This window comes from Nicotiana attenuata, unplaced genomic scaffold, assembly GCF_001879085.1.
Source record: "Nicotiana attenuata strain UT unplaced genomic scaffold, NIATTr2, whole genome shotgun sequence".
NCBI classification, from domain to species: domain Eukaryota; kingdom Viridiplantae; phylum Streptophyta; class Magnoliopsida; order Solanales; family Solanaceae; genus Nicotiana; species Nicotiana attenuata.
This window is the reverse complement of record NW_017673691.1, coordinates 26177-48648: the sequence shown is the minus strand read 5'-3', so window position 1 is coordinate 48648 and position 22472 is coordinate 26177. Positions and strand designations below refer to the sequence as shown.

Here is a 22472-nt window from a genome sequence, read left to right as displayed (position 1 = left end):
TTTCCTTGCTTACGTGACTGATGTTTCGACTATTCTTTTTAATTTGGAACACTGTCTATGTTATTTTTGGTGTGTAAAAAATCTCAAGTGTGAGGCGGAAAATAGTCCACGTTATTCATAACACGATCATCAACATGTAGAAGAACATGTCAATTAGTTTTATTAGAAAGGAAAATTGTATATCTAATAGAGTTGAATAAGCATGAACAAAATCTTCTAACTTGTGCTCACTTTACAATATGCAATCTATTATAAATGTATGTTAGAAGGTATCAGTTTGAAGCAATTACTATTACATGAAATATGATTATGTCGCATAACCACACAAAAAAGAGAGAGAGAGAGAAGGAAAGCTCATTTTGTGAATAATTTTGCTATAAATTCTTGGATTTATTTCTGTATCTGAAAGGGAGTCTTGAAGTAACGGTAAAGTTGTTTTCGTGTGACCTATAAGTCACAGGTTCGAGCCGTGGAATTATCAGACACTGATACTTGCATCAGGATAGATTGCCTACATTACACCCCTGATTACGGCTCTTCCTCGAATCTGAAAGGGAGTCTTGAAGTAACGGTAAAGTTGTTTTCGTGTGACCTATAAGTCACAGGTTCGAGCCGTGGAATTATCAGACACTGATACTTGCATCAGGATAGATTGCCTACATTACACCCCTGATTACGGCTCTTCCTCGAATCTGAAAGGGAGTCTTGAAGTAACGGTAAAGTTGTTTTCGTGTGACCTATAAGTCACAGGTTCGAGCCGTGGAATTATCAGACACTGATACTTGCCTACATTACACCCCTGATTACGACTCTTCCTCGAATCCTACGTGAATGCGAAATGTTTCGTGCACCACTTTAGTTTATTCTTGTAAGAGCAGGGAAAGGAAAAGTGGGAGTAAGAAGAAAATAAATGAAGAAGGAATATACTGCACAAAATACAATTTTAACTACATTTAATTTAAGTGTTTAGTCTGAAAAAGATTATTCAGGTATTGCAAAACTTTATAAAGGAGGTATCTTTTGTTGACGAGAGACATATTTACAACGTGGATTTTGTACTAATAGGGAATAAGATTAAAATAGAAGATTGCAATCTTCATGTTGTTTTCTTAAACTACCTTTTGCTCATCTCTAACAAAAAGTCGCACCTCTTGTCCACTTGTGTGTACGCATATTTTTTGGGGAAAAAATGTCTAACTTGCAGCCCGTTCTGCCAAGCTTTTTTTAGGCATTTTGATCAAAAATATTTTTTTTCTAAAATTAAGGTGTTTGGCCAAATTTTTGAAAGGAAAAAAAAGTGTTAAGCAGAAAAAAATAGCTTCTTTTCAAAAGTACTTTTTTGAAAAGCACTTTTGAGAAAAATACACTTAAAAACAGTTTTTTAAAGTTTGGTCAAGCACTAATTGCTGCTCAGAAGTACTTTTGAAATCCATTTGTCAAACACAAACTGCTTCTCACCAAAAGTACTTTTGAGAAAAACACTTTTGGAAAAAAGCACTTCTCAAAATAAGCTGATTTTTGCAGCTTGGCCAAACGGGCTATTAATTTGCAACTCTATCCTACACCATTTAGATTTAGATATCGCATCGGATTCAAATCATACCAATGGTCTTCCTCTTTTCTTCTTTTTCATCCCCTAATATTCACGGCTTCTCCTCATCCCCTCTTCCCAAAAAGGGAAAAAAGAAAAATAAAAAGAAAAAAAAGGATCTTTTTTTGGGACAATGACCATTTTTGTATAATCATTCAACATCCAGGGGTATACACTAATCCGACTAACAGCTTGTTTGGATGGTTTTTCCCGTTGTATTGTATTGTATTATTATCCCAAAATAATGTTTATTTTGATTGTTTCATTAAAATTGGTTGTATTGTATTGTTAAATTCATTGTTCCGGAACAATAAAAAATCCTATTTTTTGAAACAATCGATTTGATGTGGTGGGATTGTTTCCTATTTTTCTTTCCAATTATGTCCTAACTTATTACTCCATAATTCTATTTTATTCTTTTGCCTTTTTTTTTTCTATTTTAACTCCAAGTCTCCAACCTATAACCTACTTTATTTATTTTTTCAGAACTTCTGCCGCCAGCGTGTTTTGCCACCTCCTGTTTTATTTTTTCTCCTAATTTGCTTTTAACTCAATTCTAACTAGATGTGATCCTTTGTTTTACCTACTTTTGTCTCACTACTTTGTTCTACTTACTTAAGGTGTTTTGCCTTCTTGTGTTTTAAATTATTTTTTTATGCATAATTTTTTATAAATTTAATATTTAAATAATTGAGGGTATTTTAGTAAACTTATCAATTACAGTACAATATGATATAGTCAGACCAAACGGCAAAAATATTATTTAACAATAACAAATAATACAATCTATTCAAACATTGTATTCATAAAACGATACGATACAATACAATACAATAATTATAAAACGATGGGGAACAACGATCCAAACAAAGTGTAACTCAAATTTGTGTCACGTAGGATCCGTCAAAGGCGAAAGCATTTTCGAACCCGAGAACTTTAGTTAAAAATAGTCGGATCTTGTTCATTCCGCCATACTATTAATAGTAATATAGTGATATTATTAGCCCATAATTGAAGCTAAAGAGAGGAGGTATAAAAACCTTAATGATTGGCTTGAGAACCTGAGATGAAATTAAAATAGATATATCAAAGGATGCAATAGTATATAACATCTTAAATTAAATAGTCTTAAGAATTTAATGAACTTCAAGTTCAAGATATGCTGGTGGCATTGATAGCGAGCTTGATGTTTCAAACAAGGTGGCCCTTTTTAAAAAAATGCAAGTGGACATACATAACTGGAATTCAATAAAGTGTAAGTCAACTATTTCTGTACTGTTTTTGTTTTTATATAAGTAGAAATATTATTACTAGTATATATATAGGAGTAACATGAATGTCTGCAGGGTACAAACAAGGCCACAAATCTTCAATGGAATAAGATATTCACTATTCCCTAGTCAAAATCTGTGATGGAACAACATATCTACTGTTGCCTTGTCAAAATTTGTGAAATATCATGATAAGCTTTATTGTGAAAGATAAGGTATTCATTGGTTCAATAAGGTCAAACAACTTCATGTGGTACAAATTCCAGTCTCAAAAGTACGAAATAACCCTAAAGAAAGAAATTTAGGGTCAAGCGTAATTTCAGTCATTTTTTTAAATCAGAGTTAGGAATGGCTATAAAGAAGCTAGGTATGGAGATGAGAGAACCTATTCCATATCTTGGCCTTTTAAATCTCCTAGCAGCTGGTTGTTAGTTGTTACATGTTATATTGTATCGTATTGTTACTTTATATATAATATTTATTTTGATTATTTTTTAAATTTTATTATATCGTACCGTCATATCACTACGCTACAGCCACATTTAATTGACGACATTTATAACAAATGTCATTAAACAGTTACTTTTCTGACATTTAGAGCAATATGTGGTTAAATGAACGTTATTTAGCATGAAAAGTCATTAAATATTATGACATTTGATTCAAATGATGTATTTTTCACTATGTTTATCGACATTTGCAGCAAACAGTGGAAAATTTTCTACGCAGTTGAATTTAAATTGCTCATTCCTTTCTTTTTATTTTCCCTATCTCCAGCCCCCTTTCATAACCCTCCTCCTTTGAAACCCTAAATTCTTCGAGCCAACATCCATCATTCTCAGTTCACCTTGCTCGAAAGGGGCCATGCTATTTATGTCATATTTTACAGAATCATAGGTGATGGCAACCTCCACCTCTGTTCTGTTCTCTCGCCTCTTTAGGAGACCCCTTCCAAACCTCTGTGCAAATTCAAGTCGAACTGAAATCGAATATGCAGTCAATGTCTTCTTCACCTTCAAGACATTCGAAGTTCGTAGCCTTGTGATCTTGCCAGAAGGAGAAGCTGGAGTTCAAGTCAATGTCTCGGTATGAGGTTTTTTATTGAGACTTTGAGGAATCTTCAATTAATTTTTCTTCTTTTAATTTGAAATTGTGGGTTGTTCATATTAAAAGATGGGTTTGTAATTCATTCACTTTGAATATGAATGAACTTTGGATAGTTGATGTATCCTATTTCATATATGTGTGCCGCATTCCGATAGATGAGATATTGCCACATGTCAGTGTATTACCTTTCTATAATCGAATTAGATCCTAATTATATTGTGCATTTTAATTGATACGAAATTTACCTTTTGAACTGTAAAATAGTATATTGCCTTCCAACTGTTTGAGAGAATGCTTTAAAGTTTCGGATAAGTTATCAAATGGATTTTGATAAAGGATGCATTAGAGGTTCATGTGTGTATGTAATCTTTGTTTATTATCCAGGTTTATTTAGAGGCGGCCAACTCGCTGAATGAACTATATGGAGTCCATTTGAGGCTATGTAGCTGCCAAGTTCTACTTAATCTTCCGGATTGGTTAGTTCTTTTAATATATCCCATCAGGTTGTTGGGTTATCCCTTTGAAATTGTTATGTATATTGTTTCAGCTTGATCATTTACTTTGTTCTGCACCCTTCTGTGTGGTAATCAACACTACACTTGTTATACTAGTGTTTACTTGCATTTTGGTTTATCATGTGTCACAATCTATACTAAACAAATAGTTTGGTGCATTATCTTGTTTAAAATTATGTAGCAAAGGCAACAAGTGCCTCTATTAATGCTTTTCTTACTTTTTTAATATTGTTTTTTTTTTTGTTCGTTCACTAACTAGTTTGGTATAATTCTTTTCTTTTCAGTTATTGGAGATAACACCTCTGAAGGATGTGAGCTACTATAGTGTGGGTGAATTCTTGGCGTGGTGATATACTGATATCAAAGCTTCTTCATCAAAGAACACGGATGCTAAAGCTTCAAATTGTATAGACTATTTTGGAGATGTTAACAAAGAGAAAAGTTACAATTATGTATATACTATACTGGAGTATTGTTTTTAAGTCATTTAAATTATCTGTGGTGTATGACACTTGAAACTTTTGACATGAATGTGAATGTTTGCGGTATTGCGAAGAGCAAATAAATATATTTGTTGTTTTCTTCTTCTCTATATTGTATGTATTGTATGTAAAAGGCAAATATAATAAATGTCTTGTTTTTAATTTAACCGTGCGTCTATATTTTTTTTAATTTACAAATAATTTTCTGACTTTTTTATATGTCACAAATTATATGGTTATGAACTCAAATAGGTGACATTTGATTAAAAGTCAGTAGATAAAAGTCACTAAGCATTTACTGACATTTACTTAAATGTCGGAAAATTTCCGACATTTGGCATAAATGTAAAATAAACGTCGGTAATTGATTATGTGACATTTATGTGACCTAATACGACATTTATTTAATGTCGCCATAGCTCATATTTCTTGTGGTGTGGGTCCATCCAATCACCATAATTGAGTTCCGATAGCCGGGGTCTATCGGGAACAGCCTCTCTATTCGAGGGTAGAGATAAAGTCTGCATACATACTACCCTCTCCGGACCCCACTGGTGGGATTATACTGGGTTGTTGTTGTTGTTGTTGTTGTTTAAAACCAACTAAAAATATATGCATTAACTAATCATGATTAAATGAGTAATAGAAGTGCATGTAAAAGACATATGCCATGCTTATCATCAGGGGTGTAAACGGACCGGATTGGTTCAGATTTTATCAAAACCGAACCAAGTCAAACCAACTATATCGGTTTGGATTGGTTCGGTTTTGTCGGGTTTTTCGATTTTCCGTGTTTTCTTTTACATGAATATTATTCCAATCTTACTTTATTAAAATTATAGATAAAGTTTTGATAAGTGAATATATGTTTACTAAAAATTAAAAAAAATAACAAACATATAATCTATTAAAAAATTTTTATGGGAGAATTTATTTTTGTAACACATGATAGTTTATTTTCTTAGTCATCTAACAATAATATTTCTTTGTTGTAACTTGTACGCTTTCAAGGTTAACCGAATTTAATATTTAAACATAAAAATCAATATATGACCTAAATAATGATATTTTCTATGTAATTTTAAATTATCGAAATACCACTTCAAATTCGAAAAAGATATAAGAAATCTTGACATATGAATATGAAATAATAAAGAGATGATACACATTTCAATAACACTTAATAAGTGATACATCTCATTATTTAAAGTAAATAAAAATAAATGCACTTTATAGTTCTATTAAATATTACATCCCATGGGAGGATCCTAAATATTTCTATACACTTTTAAAGCAAAATTCTATATAAAATCTTAAAGTATATATGAAAAAAGATATATTTATATGTCGGTTTGGTTCGGTTTTTTTTACTCAGTACCAAACCAAACATAGTCGGATTTTTTAATTGGTTTAGTTTGACTTTTCGATTTGATATGGTTTTTTAATTCGGTTTAAACACCCCTACTTATCAGTTAATGGTTTGGTATAAACACCGTGTTGGGATAATTTTTACCTCAAAATATATATACCCTTTTCAGAGAGAAATAGGTAGGTTCCAAGTTCCAACACATATTAGAAAAATAATTAACCCACACAACAAAAACCGAAGAGATCTAAAAACGAAAATGAGGAAATTAAGTTCTAAAATAGGGCATTGCTGCCTTTTGCTTGCTTGTTCGGTTTTCTTTCTTTTTTAATGTTTCTGCATTCGATTTGAAACATTAATGGGTTTCTTTCCTTTTTAATATTTCTGCATTCGATTTGAAGAGAATAAAATAAAAAAGAGAGGAAAAAATTAAAGAAATTTTATCTTCTTGTCAATTTAATTTAGTTTTCTTTTAAAGAACAACCCAACATCACATGTGTTCCAAACCTAGGGTTTTGCCATTACCTCATTAACTGAATAATCGAACCCCCCCCCCCCCCCTTTTTTTTTTTCTTTTTCTTTCATAAACATAATATTTCAGAATTTTCTTGGACACAAATTGCACTGTAAACATGGTCCTTCTTAAGTACTGAATTCTAATATATAGGATTTGGTGACACTATAAAATAGGGTGGGAGGCGTACTCTTTCGAATATTAATATTATAGGACTACAAAAGTTCTCATTCAATTTAATTGATGGCTTTTGTCTGCCAATCGTATTGAAAGCGTGAAATGTGATGACAACGAAGAAATAATCCTATTTCCTTTTTTTTCATATTTTTACCACGAACGTGATTAGTTGTAGGTTACAAAACCTGAGACAATTTATAAATTCCATAACAAATAAAAAACCCATAAATTTTAAATTCGTTAACCTGTTGGACAGGGAATATTCATTGCACTCACTGTTGATAATGCCGTGCAACATTAGAAGTACATAAAAGAATTTATTTGCATAGCATTTAAATCAAATCATCTTTATTATATGACATGTGTTTATAGTATTAAATTGTGTTACTTAATCATTAACTGCTTCTCACCGAACATGCTATAAGTTCCAAAGGATAAGTATTTAGCGATACATATAAGTAAGAAGTATATATATATATATATATATATATATATATATATAGCCTGTTTGGCCAAGCTTCTTCAATCCTAGAAGCACTTCTTTTTTCTCCAAAAAAAGTGTTTTTTCTTTTAAAGTTGAAGTTTCTGGTCAAGTTTTTGGCAGAAAAAAATGCTTTTGAGGAGAAGCAGAAGCAATTTTGGAGAAAAATATACTTAGAAACAGTTTTTAAAAGTTTGGCCAAACACTAATTGCTGCTCAGAAATGCTTTTAAAATTAATTATCCAAACACAAACTACTCGCTGGCGGATGCATGTTGATGGTTATGGGTGCTCAAGCACCGATTACTTTTGAAGTCATGAACTATTATTTATATAAAAAAGCTAATATTTCTTACAAATATATTACTTGAGCACCCATTCTTAATATTAATTTTTAGATAAATAATAGTTCAGCACCTATGATTTAAAAATTCTAAATCCGCCACTGAAACTACTTTTCACCAAAAATACTTTTGAGAAAAATACTTTTAAGAAAAAGTACTTCTCAAAATAAGTTAATTTTTACTGCTTGGCCAAACATGCTAATATTCTTCCGAGCCCCCAAAAAAGATAAACAATTTTTTTTCCTTTTATTTTGCTTTCTTTTTAAAATCAATTGGTCTAAGTAATCCGAAATGCATCGTAGGACTGGGCATATATCGGGTATAACCGATAAATCGAACCGATAAAATGCTATTGGGTTATCGGTATCGGGTTATTAGGTAAATAGTTCGATAACGGTTTAATGTTATTTGACTTATGGGTTATCGGTTCGGGTATCGGTTTGTCCAATTTTATTAACGGTTTAACCGATAGCCCAATAAGCTTTATCAAAATTATAATTTTATCCACTAAGTATATAAAACCACCTTATGGCTTCATTGTCTCAATTCTCTCGGTAGTTACTCTTCATCTTCTGACCTTAATCCTTAGAGTAAGTTTTAAACTTTTCGGAATTTCTCATTTTAATTTTTCAATTAGAATTTTAGTTTTAAACGTTAGAGAATTAATTGTTCAAATTTTTAGTTTTTCTATTTGTTTCTTTTGTTGCACTGATTCTTTAGTATTTACAAGATTAGGATTTTATTATTTTTTTATGAATTATGCCCGCCCGCAGAGAGATAGTTAGTAAGATTAGATTGTTGAATGTCTTATCCCTTACACCTATTAACTTATAACTTTGAAAATTGAGATCATTCATTGGGATTTTCAAATGCAAAGAAAGTTTTATTTTCTAAGTTGAAATTTAATGCCTCTTCTCTTAAGAGCAAAAATTCAATTTCTTTCTCTTAATAGTATGATCACGATTTCTATAATAAATTTTTGGATAGTTTTTATTCTTATCGGGTAAACCAATAAGGATTGATAACCGACTAACCGATACCCGATAACCGATATCTTATCTGTTCGGTTATCGTTTTAGTATATTTATAAACCGATAACCGATCTGAAGAACCGATAATATTCACAACCGAACCGAACTGACCGATACCCACCCCTCATCGTGTAAGTCCACTTAGGAAATGAAGTGCTCATTGAATACTAAAAAGTTCTTTATTTCTAGAGGTCAAACTTAATACATTCGATTAAAAGTGAAGAGATTTCAACTATCATACCACACTCCTCGTTGGCAAATACTTTTTTCCCCAAAAATAGATAGTGAACATGAGGCAGAACATTACGAGTAACTACTGATATGTAATTGATGCAAAAAATTTGTATCCAGTCTGGTCGGGAAGAGAAGGCTAATATATCGATTGTGTAAGATTTTTCTACGTATCAGTAGCCCAATAAGTTTAAGGCCCATAATTAATATTTAATTAATGAGTAAATTTTATCCGTCTAATCGGTTATTTGATGGACGTACTGGATTAAGTGAGAAACTCTATAAACTGGTCCTCTCCGCACCCATTAGCCGTATTTTATCTTCTCTCTTCATCACTAAAGAAGGCGGTAATAAAAGATAGCAAGAGGCGGTAACGAAAGATAGGGCAAGGGGCGAGAAACCGATTTCAATTAACGCTTCCGCTTTGTGATAATGGCTTCCGCTTTAGATATATTTTCTATAACAATTTTATGTAAGATTATCATCAAGATTCTGGTGTGGATTAAAGTTTATGCTTACAGATCGTACCGAGGCCCCACTAAATCTTTCATTTCGTTTTATTTAGAAGATGTTCATGAGGTAAGCTTATAATGACTTTTAGGCTTATTTATATGTTTGGTTTTTATTAAAATTGCTTATAAGCTAAAATCAACACAAGTTGATCACCTCTAAATTACAATTTTTCAGCTTATAAATACTTTCGGTTCGATCAAATTTTTACTACTTTATCTCTAATTTCTTTTGTAATTCCTGAAATACACTCAAAACATAACTCATAAACCGATCTTCATTTCATTTAATAAACATTCTCCTTATAAATGCGGAGTCCGGCTGCGTACAATAACCTTTGTGGTCCGTCCCTTTCCTGTACCCCACACATAGCGGGAGCTCAATGCACCGGACTTTAACCTTCTCCTTATAAAATTACTTTATAGTTTATACTTATGTAAATAATTTTGAGGGTAATTATTTAACATCAAAAGTGCTTATCAGTATCTTCTTTTTTAGTCCTAGCACATCTACAATTTATTATCAGTTTCAATGATTTTATTATAACACATAATTATTTATTTATGAAATCAACTTCTAACCCTTAAAATGATTTTCAGCACTTATTCTTTGAAACTTTAAAAAAAGTGAAGGTATTCAAAGAGTTAAAATAATATACATCGTTGACTTTAAATAAAAACAAGTATTTCTTTGTCAGTGCATATAACTTAGGGCGTTTGGACATAAAAATTGTAAAATTCCAAAAAAAAAGTGAAATTTTTTTCAAGTTAAAATGGTATTTGAAAATTAGAGTTGTGTTTGGACATGAATATAATTTTGGGTTGTTTTTGAAGTTTTGTGAGTAATATGAGTGAAAATTTTGAAAAATAGCTTTTTGGAGTTTTTAAAATTTTTGAAAAATTCAAAAATTCATCTTCAAGTGAAAATTGAAAATTTTATGACCAAACGCTGATTTCGAAAAGAAGTAAAAAAATTCGAAAAAAAGTGAAAAAATTCTTATGTCCAAACGGGCTCTAAACTACCCTCTGATGCAGAGGCGGATCCAGGATTTTAGGTTTATGGGTTCCTACAAAAATCTGAGCTAATATACAATATTAACTTAATGAATGGACTGTTTTCCAAGCTAAATATTCTTATATATTTAATGAATATTTCAATAGAAATACAGGTTCTAGACAAAAGCTACTAGGTTCACGAAACCCGTAGCTATTGAACTGAATCCGCCTCTGCTTTGATGTGTTGCTCTTTTCACGGCCTTGTAGTGATCCATGTACTAAAAACGACCCCTCCCCACTCTTCTCCCTCTATAAATAAATACCACAACCAACATCTACTATTCCACTACAATTCTCCATATTTGCTCATTTTCTTCTTCTTCTTCTTTGCATTTTCAGTAGGAACAGACTCAAACAAAAGATGAATAGCTTTGGAACCAAAACTATAGAAAGCCCACATATGATATCTGACAAATGCTTCATTAGAACCCAGATTTTGTTGAGGGTTTTGGCCGCTGCATTCACATTGGCTGCTGCTTGCTCAATGTTTACCAGCAAGGAAACTGTCCATGTTTTTAATACTGAGATGGATGCTCGCTATAGCTATTCTTCAGCTCTCAAGTAAATGAAACAAATCTTTAATTACTTAAATCTTTGGCTTTATTTTAATTAGTCCTAATATTTTAATCTAGTGAGGCTCTTGTTTATGTATCTAATATATCTGCAGGTTTTTTGCCTATGCAAATATTATTGGATGTGCCTTCTCTATTTTGTCACTGTTTCTTGTTTCCATCTTTTCTCGTAAGGGTCTTCACCCAAAGAACTATTTTTACGTGTTCCTCCATGATATGGTACGTACTACTTTTTTTTTTGGTCCTTATCAGTAACCATTTTAATATTGAATAATTTATAAGTCACTTATTTTTATGAAGCAATTTTGGAATCTTGAGTTTCCTTTTATCCATAACAAAATATTTTCAAAACACGAAATATAGGTATACAGGTAAAAAAAAAAAAAACTAAAATGTCAACAAATATTATATTATGAAGCTGTAATTTTGAACATCCAATAAGTAATCTAAGCACCTTAAAAATTGAATTCATCAAGTTTAACTCTTATGACTTCATCTGCTTGCGTGTACTATTGAAGGTGTTTGTTCATTTACAAAATTGCAGTAAAAAAAAATCCGAATTGGAATTTAGTGAGATGGAAAGATATACTCCCTCTGTTTACTTTTGATTTTGCACTTCCTTTAAGAAAAAATAAATAAAGTATATATTTTACTATTTTATCCATAGTATTTCCAAAAGTCTTAGGAAATAATTTGAGGAATAAATAGTTAATTATAAGGATAAAATAATTTTTTTTTTATCTTTCTCTTGGTTTAGTATAGGGTTGGGGAAGTCAGGAGAACGTACCTTTCTTGCCGAGTCTTAGGATCTAAAATTTCCATATATTAACAAGTTTGTAGCTTTACGTAATAGATATAACACGTTATTTGTCTCTAAGTTCATTCTTTATTCCTTATGTGACTTCCATCTAACACATCATTATCATACATTTTTCTAGATGCTATGGTTGTAAGTATCTTGTATTTGTAAAATAATTCTGGAGAACATAAAATAACGTATAAATAGAAATAAAAATCAGAAACAAAAATTAATCCTTGCTTGCAATTCACACAGTTTTTCATGCATATTTCCGTGATATAGCCATTCCCCATTCAGTGGGGGATTGTTGAGGTTTTAAGCTAAAATAGGCGTAAAAGAGGGTGAATGAGAAATGGAGGAAAAATAAAATATTTGAGTTTCATTTGAGATTTCCTCCTTGACAAAGGGGCATTGTCCCATATTGGAAGAGGAAAATGTTTTTGATGGGTATATATACAATTGCTCTTCTTTTAGCTCTTAAAGAGTTAAGAAGAAGGCAAGCCTCGCGCCGTCGTCGCTCGGCTTCGGCTTCGCCTTCTGTTGATAGTAAATATTAGCATAATATTATTAAATATCCGTTTTTGTAAAGGAAAAATTAATATTAGATCCAACGGAAAAATAAAGTGTCCGTTTTCTGTTTTTGTAACGGAGAAATTAAGTTTCCTTCGCGCGTTTTATCTTCACGGTTTATTGTTGTGTAAATATCCATTTATGTTATGGCCATTTTACGCAAACAGCCTTTCTGAAGAATTGCACTTCTTCAATTTGAGCTCAACATTGGCTATAAATAACAGTCCATTCTCTCAGATTTTCCATACGAATTTCTGAGTTCTCCTCCTTTCTTCTGTATTGTTTTAACTTCTAAGAAAGCAACAGTAAGTGTGATTTGCTACTGATCTTTGTTCGCTGAAACACTGGGGTTTGAAGTACCGCTACACCAGTATGTAATTTGTTCGATCCTGGGAGGAAATAATCCACAACCTTGGGTACTAGGAGGGGATTAAATTCCTTAAGGAAACACTGTGAATTCAGTGGGCTCGGATTAAATTTTATTTATAATTTTCATTTCTGTTTATACGTTATTTTATATTCTCCAGAATTATTTTACAAATATAGGATACTAACAATGGTCAACTTTCGTTTTTAGAAAATTCTCCTAATAATCACAAGATAGAGAAATGCATACTTGAAGAATGCTGACATAAAAGGGGCAATATTAATTTTTCCCCACTATTTTCACTTTATTTATTTTGGGACCATAAGCATTGCACTTTACCTATCTTATTCACGCCATCCACATCCAAAACATAGTTTTAGCATACATTGCCCCTAAATAAGTTAAGGTTAGCTATATTAATTTTTGCTGTCCATAAAATATGAAACATAATATTCTTAAAAAATTTGAAGTATGTTCGGTGATGACAGATTTTGATGGCACTATTGCTGGCTGGAACTGCAGCAGCAACTACAATTGGATTTGTGGGAAAATATGGAGAAAATCAGTCAGGGTGGATGCCAATTTGTGATTCTGTTCCCAAATTTTGTCATAAAGTTATAAAGAGTATTATATTCGGTTTTCTTGGGGTTATTTTCTACCTGTGCCTCACTATCATCTCGGCAAATCAATCTAGAAAAATCCAAGTTTGAAATGTCCATGTACCAGTCCCAAGAAAAAGAAAAAAAAGTGACAAAGTTTATAACAGCAGTAGTGGTGTATTTAAGGAAATAGTTCTATTTAGCATCGATATATATCTTGCGCAAAAAAATCTTAGGTAATATTTGTTTAATGCAGTAATAAAGTTTTATGGTTGAAGATTGTACGATTTTCGGTGGAATCATTAATGACTTGTATTTACTTCTATGGAATTGTCAAAACTGATATACTGAGAGAGTAATTGAATATTTGCAGCTACTCCCTACTTTTGTACATTTGAGAGGCATAGGTGTCTGCTAATTTCTTCGATTTTTTCTATCGTTGTTCACTCTATGAGATCTCAACTCTTTTCTTTCTTTTTTTAATTAAAGAAAAAAGAGAAATCATGAAGATTAAAAGCAAGTCAGTATCATACATATACTCATAATGACAGTCTGCTAGTTAAATGTATAACCATGTTACATAAGGTGTAACTAGGAAAAATGAATATCCATGAAGAAACGACAAATAAAATAACGATATTGGTGAAGTGCCCTGTTGACTGCCATTGACTGCTTCCCTCTATGGCTTATTTATTTATTTATTTATTTTTATTTTTTATTTTATAAATATTGAACACTTTCTCTTAACATAGAAGTTTATTTACACATAAAAAAAATGTGTAGTCTTGCTTATCGGAAATAATTTCTTTATCTTTTCAAAATAGAGTAAGGTCTACATATATATTATCCTTCACAGACCCCACTTATAAAATTACACCGGATTTTAATGGAATTTTTACATTCCTATGCCACATAGGAAACCTTATTACCCTCAATGTTTAAGGTTTGACTTAATTACACTTAGTATACCAAATTACCAATTCTATACCATAATTAATTAAGGGTATAATTAATTGTACCTTTTTTACTCCTTAATTAAAGAAATCTGTATAGATAAGTATCCCCACTCATCCCACGTTTCTCTCTCCTAACCCCCCAGCCCCACCCACATTTTACCCATAACAAGATGATCGGCAGAGGAAGCATCGGATTCTTTAGAACTAAATACATCTTCGCCGTCGTTGACGGTCTTCTCCATTCTCTAAATTGGGCTACTGATTTTCGGATGGTGTATGGGTGTGGAAATTTCTCTAAAATTGTTTACCCATGAGGCCATTTTGCCTTGCTGCAGTCATTTTGTCCATATGGCCAGAAACAGTTAAAACTAAGTTGAAATTTTTGTCCTCAAATTAAAGTGGGGCATTATGACTGTTACGTCTTTCATAATATAATATTGAAAAATTTCTTATTTTTACTTCTGTTTTACTTTTTCTATTTGTAATCTGAGTTTCTTAATTTCGCACACTTTATACACACATTTGATACAACAAAAATATGAAGTAGTTACAGTTGGATTGATCCGAATTTGAAATAAATAAAAGAGTTTTTTACATTCCTATGCCACATATATTTCAAATTCTATGGAAGTCTGATTTTACGGTAATATCGATAAAATTCCTACATTTATCTACAAATAAACTACACATCAGTTTTAGGATGTATAAAGCAATATTATTTTCATAATTATCTACAAAATTACTACATTTATACTACAATTAAACTACAATTATGTTGAAAAAATGTTGACTACAAAATTTTTCTCTTCATCTACAAATTTTCTACAAAAATTCTACAAATATACTACAAATCAGTTTAAGTATGTATAAAGCAGTATTATTTGTAAGGGTATCTACATAATTACTACATTTATACTACAATTAAACTACAATCTATGTTGAAAATCTACAATTTTCTTCAATTTATCTACAATTTTTCTACAATTTCTGCAATATACGTCTTCTTCTTCTTCTTCTTCTTCTTCTTCTTCTTCTTCTTCTTCTTCTTCTTCTTCGAGTTTCAATCTGAAATTCAGTCAAAACCAAGTCTAATCTTCACCAAAACCCCTCAAAATTGAGATATAAACTCCAAACCATATTCCCAATTATTTTCAACAACACCCAATCCAAACAAATAATGATTTTTGAAAACCCAAATTTGAATTCCAAGCTTTCAAGCTTTTTAATGGCTGTCAATGGTGGAATTGCTGCTCTCTTTTCCTTTGCTTTGTATTACTGAAATTTGGACATAATTGTGTTTGATGTAGAAGAACTGTAGAAGATTTAGTCGTTTTTGATTTGTGAATTTGAAGAATAATCAATTCGTTTTTGAATTGTAGAAGAACAATCAATTCGTTTTTGAATTACAGAAGAATTTTAATGCTACAATGATTCCTTATTTAATGAAATATCTAGAAGAATATTTACTTCCATAATTGTAGCGCGCCTAAATAGGAATATCTGAAAGAATATTTAGTTCCAGATTTGTAGCGCGCCTAATTAGGAAGGAATCAGCTCCTAATAATTGGTATTTAATGAATTGTATAATATTTGTAGAATAACTGTGAACATGGCGGATAAATATGAAACTATGCACATTTTTTGTAATAAGGTTTCATATATGATATAGGAAGGAAAAAATCTCTTAATTGTTGTATAAAAATGCAATACGTTGTAGAAAATATGGTCACAAGAGTTGGAGTTTTTAAATCACAAAAAGCACCAGATAGTTCTTCAACCAGGCCCTAAAGTCCACGATAAACTCAAAGTCCTATTCAATTTATATTTGATAAGCTTGATCAGTTATAAACAAAATATAATAAGATATAACTAAAATCCTTCTAGTGGCGAAGCCAGAAATTTTACTTCAAAATTTAATATATATTTATAAGAAATAATTTTTGATTTATATATTTAATGTAATTTTCCGATGAAGGGTGTTCAACTGAACACTCTTCACTTTATGTGGCTATGCCACTGAATAACTAGGGGCGGAGCTAGGTGGGCTGAAGGGAACTCCCTTCGCCGAAAATTATGCTGTGTATATAAGGTTAAATTTTTTTCCCATGTATATACATTAAATGTTGAATCCTCTTAGCTACTTTGCGTGTCTACTTTTTTTATATTTGGATCCCTTGGTGAAAATTCTGCTTCTGCCCCGGGTTCTGGAATGCAATGCTCTAGTTTTTAATGTGAAGCGGTATTTTTAATTTAGAATTGATCGAGGCTAAGGTAAGGTCGGATTTCATGAGAGAAACTAATGACTTAGTGTAAATTGGAGCAAGCAATGATGTCTTTTATTCACTGTCAATCGCTCATGTACAAAGTGAATTTATACAGAAGCCAATGTTTTGTCTATCACAATTATAGGAAGACAAGAACATTGCATTTCTTGCACATGAATAAATTAATCGATGCCAGTAGTTAGACTAAGAGTACATCGTGAGTTAGCAACTAGTTGTTGACAGATGAGGAAAAATTGTAAGTCACCTTTTCAAGGATCAATTAAGTTAGAAGTTGAGCCATCGGCAAAAATACATAGACATACAGGGACCCTCTCCAGTCTCAAAAGTCAATTAAGAACCACAATGTTGTCTGCAAAAGCAATGCAAAACCCTATCAGGGCCAGAATGACAGTGATAATACTGGATGTACATGAGCAAATGATCACTGCTTGATGTGTGAAACACGTATCTCTACACAGTGGCGAAGCTAGCTTTGGCTGCCGAACCTAGTAAATTTGATTCAAGTCCTGTATTTATCTTAAAAATTCATTGAATTTATTAATTTAAAACCAAATAGTTTAAAATGATTAGAATTTCGAATCCATAAACTTCATGTCATGGCTCTGCCTCCGATCGTACATTGGTCTTGCAGTAAGTAAGGTATCAATACTTCTTGCTAGGAATACCGATGATAACTGTACAGAGTCTCGTTGGATGTAATATCATTTGCAGTCTCAAAGGAATTCTTTTGTATTGTAACCTTATTTTTAGCCAAAGGTGTATTATTCAGACAGAAAATTTCATATTCTCATCTTTAAATCAATAACTATAAGATGCACATTGAAAAATTTAATTGTCCGAAACCTACTCCAACCTTCAAATTTGAAACGATGTGGCTACAACACCCTCAATTCCAACATGTTGTAGCAAACACTTGGCTAGACGAAAACGATTATTCTAAGGGCCTACACAACTTCATAGACCTAGCTAATCACTGGAACATCCACACTTTTGGGAATATCTTTTACAAAAAAAAGATCCTAATTGCCCGACTTAAAGGACTTCAAAATATGCAACCAGGAAACAAAAACTCTTTCCACTATAATCTTGAAAATCAACTAATCACGGATTTCAATAACTTACTTCGAATAGAGGAGGAATATTGGAAATTAAAATCACGTGTCCAATGGCTTAACGACGGAGATGCTAATATATCCCACTTCTACCTCTCCACAATAATAAGACGTAGACAAAATAGAATCCTAAGTCTCCATGATTCACTAGGAAATTGGACTTTTGACATCCACACTATTCGTGATACAATCCGTAATTACTACACTACAAGAAAAAGCCTTATCTACGACCAACTTTTAGGGACGAGTTAATAATCCCGTCGCAAAAAATATATTTATTGGGACAAGATTATATTGCGGTCCTTAATGCTTACTAAATCTGGTCCCTAAAAAAATTATTAACTGGTCCCAAATTATAATTGAGGGGCATTAGTGTGCCGCCAAATCTAATACCAAAATATTACTCTACATTATTTTCTGAAAAATCAGGCACCAAACCTAATAAATTGAAATGAAATTTTTTAAAAAGTAAAGAAACTCTCTGTATTCTCTAAACACAAATCGCGCGCGCATCAGCTCTGCCCTAGTATTCCGCCGAGCTCTGACCTTGTCCTTTATCTGTATTTTCTCAAAACATAAGTTGTAAATCTGGTTGTGTGTGAATCTGCCCAAGTTTCCATCTCGCTCGTTTGAGAATCTGTGGTATGCCCCTCTTTCAAGTTGCTATTTTTCGCCGATTGCTTCGCTTATTCGAGTTCTCCGATCTTCTTCTTCTATGACATTAAAAAAATGGTAAGGTTTCATATTTTGGTATTTTTTTCTTTTGTATAATCAGTGAAAAGATTATTGGGTTGGGATTCCTAATTTGATAATTTAATTTTCTGAAGTTGATTTAAAATTGCGATTCTGCATTCTCTGCGGCAGATTTTAATTGCCTTCTTTTGCTTCGTTGATGTGTGTTTCTGCCTTCCCCACTTAACTAATCCATGTTAGTAGCAGTGTGGATTGTGTACTATAGAAGAGTGCCGAAAGCACCTTCTTGAATTGCTAAAATTGTGTTTAGTGATACCTAGTGGCTTGTAAAAAAATATTATGCTTAGAGAATCTTAGAAAGACAACGAGAAAGAATTTAGCTTAAAGATATGCTGTATTTCATGAATGAGAATATGTAAAAGCTTATTAATTGACCTACAATTGAGAAGAAGGTGATACCAAAGTTACTGTTGCAACCTTGTCTGGTTTGCATCTACATAGAGCAGGAGTTAGCAACAGGTTGTTTGAGTAATGGTTAGTGACATATCCTATAGCATAAATATTAGTGTATTGATTTCTCTTTTATTTTATCAGTACCTACTCTGAATGTAAATGCAGTAATGAGATACCATCTGGGAAAATTGCAATTCATTGTTGCTTGTAATGAAATAAAGATATTGGCGTATGTATTTTACATCTGAAAAAGATTTTCATTTTTTATGTTCAAAAAATGAAGGATTGCAAGTCTACTATTCATTTTCATCTGTTCAAAAAATAAAAATCTGGTACATACTTTCTTTTTAAAGATGTTTTAGAACTTGGGCAGAACTGTACATAATCGCGGTATGTGTCCGTTGGGAGTATCATCGTGGAATGATATTAAGCAAGAAAAGTTAAATCATATGTGGGCGGCTATTGAGGTAACAAATATAGTCAAGAGTATGTTTGTACATTTTGAGTATTTTTAAGTCTTTTTTCCGATGAATGTGTTTAGATTTTTTAATTGCGATTTCAGTTTCTTGATTTATGTGTATTGAGCTGAAGTCTGTCATAGCTATTGTAAGTTTTAAAGAACTTCATTTGTGTTTCAGTTGTTGCTGCCAATTGTGATCTCAATCCTTGATTGAGTTTCTAAGTTATTTGTTTAACTGAGAGTTGAGTTTAATAATTGTTTGAATGAGTCCTTGATTGTGAAACTTTATTTGGACTGGGAAAGTTGAATAGCTATGGTGTGAGCATCATCCAAGAGGAAATTCAAGTCTTAGTTGAAAATAGTACTTGAAACCTGGAAGTCTTGAAAGCTAGGAGAAGTTATCTTCTTTACTTTCTTGCAAAAAGTGTAGCAATGTAGGTGAATTATTTTTCGTTCTCTTTTTATGTTTTTACTGAAAAGGCTTCATGGTAGCTTCATAACTGAAGAGGAATTCAGAATTGTATCACTTTGCTGATAGTATCTTTCGATGCATTTAATCAACCAATACTTTGATTATTGTAGGATAAATTTGAGAGTGTTGACATGAATGATTATCGTAATCATATCTTGGATGGATGAAAGAGTTATGGAATAAATGGAGAGGACACTTACATGCAAAATATGTGAAGGATAAGCCAATCCAACATGCTCTTAAGAATATTCCAAAGGGAGTAGATAAGAAAGAATGGGAGTGGTTAGTAAAGGAACATTTTTCATCAGAAAGTTTTCAGGTATGCCCAGTGATTTAATAGTCTATTTTGCCAAAGCATCTGCTGTCTGATTCCTTCCCTGACACCAAATATCTTTTTTCCGCTATACTTGGAATCAAACCTAAGTGTACTATTTAAATTTATTACATTAATTATATTTAAGCTTATTATTTTACAAAGGCAAGAAGCAATAGGAATGCAGCAAACCGAGCTAAGTTGAAGATGCTTCATCATATTGGTAGCAAACCTATTCGAGAGATTATTTATCAAAAGGTACTATGATAAAATATCTATATTCTTAAAGAAAATATTTACGAGGTATTTTTTGACATGTTTGCCTTTGATGTAAAGGGTNTAAGGAAATAATCATTACAGGACCGCTTGTCTACCTTAGAAGATGAGATGAAAGAAATGAAGAAAATAAGGAAATCATTCGCTGCTCAACAATCACATGTCTCGCCTACGACATCGCCCGTTTCAACTGAATGACCACTATTTTTGTCTGCTGGCCAAGTTAGTAATAATATACATTACTTTTTAATTTTTTTTGTTGATTTGCATATAGTCATTTCTATCTTATAGATTATATCAGTTGTTTGATTTTACTAGCGAGTAAACTATGAGTAAACAGAAGAAATCCCATCACTATACCATATGTATTGGGATTCTTTTATCACAACTAATTCTATTATCATTGATCCAAGACTCGTGTGCCCAAGTTTCTGTTCACCATGGAAAGAGATAAGACTTGCCACATTGTAAGGAAAAAAGCATAAAGAAGGCTGAATTCTGTTAGTTCTTTAAGTGCAAATCCATAGTATTAGGTGGTTAAAATGCGTCAAGTGTTTTGGTGATAGAAGTATATGCTTTACTAAATCCATTTTATTGCCTGCTCTTTAAATAAGCGTTCATTTCGTGTTTAGTCTGATTTGTTGTATTTCCTATTACATTAGCTGGGGTCAGGAGCTTCTTTGAAGCATCCATGTGCTGCCTGTATAACGATTCTGGACACACATACTTTTTCTTTAAACTTTTGGGCTGCTTGACATGCACTTTTGTCCAATTGTCCACTTGTTGGGTCAGATAGGTATTATATATAATTAAGACATTAAAACTTTTGATAGAAGTAATCACCTGTAAGCATATCAAAGTGGAGTAAAGGTACAGATCAAAGTGCATTTTTTTTAGATGGATAGAAGTGCATTTTCACCCAAAAAGGCATTTCAAAATCTAAAGATGGTTCACACCATCAACGTACTTCTTCTGAAAGCTGTCTTATAGTGACTCATTTACATATTATGATGCTGCTAACATTACAAACTTAGATTCTGAAGAGTTGACGAGGAGAGTTTCCACTATTTTCTATTTTGTCAATAAGTGACAAATGACACTTGCACCACGTTATGATAAATGATGCTGAATGATAGCACCAAACCACCAATTATGTACTATGTAGAGATTTCTAATTGCAGAGTTGAACTTATATTGTAGGTTAAATTTTCTATCAGAAAAAATATATGCGTGACTTCGTTTTACTTTACCTAGGCCTTTTCAGGACACGTATGGACAAATTTCCAGACCATTATGTGCCAAAATGGTTAACATGCCAATGTTTGTATTAGTTATGTTCTTGCAAATGTAATTTTACATATATTATTTTACTAATAGTTATTCATCGTATTTTCAAAATTTTGTACTTACAGGTTTTGAAGATTGAAGCTACAAGAATGCAAGTTTGGAAGATATACAAGCTCATTATTACTTTGCTAGGAATATTATGTAAAACTTGATATTGTTGTCTAACGCAAGATGTTAGCTAAGCTTTTTTGTTAAGGTGTTGAGTAAATATTGAAACTAACATCATGGGATGTTAACATTGTAATTAATATCTTTTTATATCAAGACTTTTTAGTAGCAATTTGATATTTATTTATAAAATAATTTTTTGTGACATCGAGTTTTAGGACTATATGTGGTTAATAAGAGACCAGAAATACGGTCCTTAAAGTTACTACAGTTATTTTAAATAGAGACCAGTGAGTCTCGTCTCTAAAATATAATTTACGACCAGTTAAATTCTAGTCGCTAAAAGTGTTGACGGCTGGAAAATATATATTTTTTATAATATATTAATCATCTATTAGGGACGGAAAGGCTGGTCT

The 22472-nt window shown here is 31.9% G+C and overlaps 1 protein-coding gene and 1 long non-coding RNA gene across 5 annotated transcripts; both read left to right on the top strand.

The window, feature by feature from the left end:
• Window positions 1–10935: 10935 nt before the first annotated feature.
• LOC109217044 (CASP-like protein 1F1) lies at window positions 10936–13957 on the top strand. Its single transcript, XM_019381270.1, has 3 exons — window positions 10936–11235; window positions 11342–11465; window positions 13471–13957. The coding sequence occupies exons 1-3, from the start codon at window positions 11036–11038 to the stop codon at window positions 13690–13692; spliced, it is 546 nt and encodes a 181-aa protein (XP_019236815.1). The 5' UTR covers window positions 10936–11035; the 3' UTR covers window positions 13693–13957.
• A 4423-nt stretch (window positions 13958–18380) lies between these two features.
• Window positions 18381–22233, top strand: LOC109217043. Of its 4 annotated transcripts, XR_002066589.1 has the most exons (6): window positions 18381–18576; window positions 19454–19547; window positions 20123–20331; window positions 20491–20583; window positions 20686–20823; window positions 22014–22233. It is a non-coding gene; the product is annotated as an uncharacterized LOC109217043 (long non-coding RNA). The 4 variants fall into 4 exon arrangements; XR_002066588.1 differs by lacking the exon at window positions 19454–19547; XR_002066587.1 differs by lacking the exon at window positions 19454–19547 and having other exon boundaries at window positions 18381–18666.
• Window positions 22234–22472: the final 239 nt, after the last annotated feature.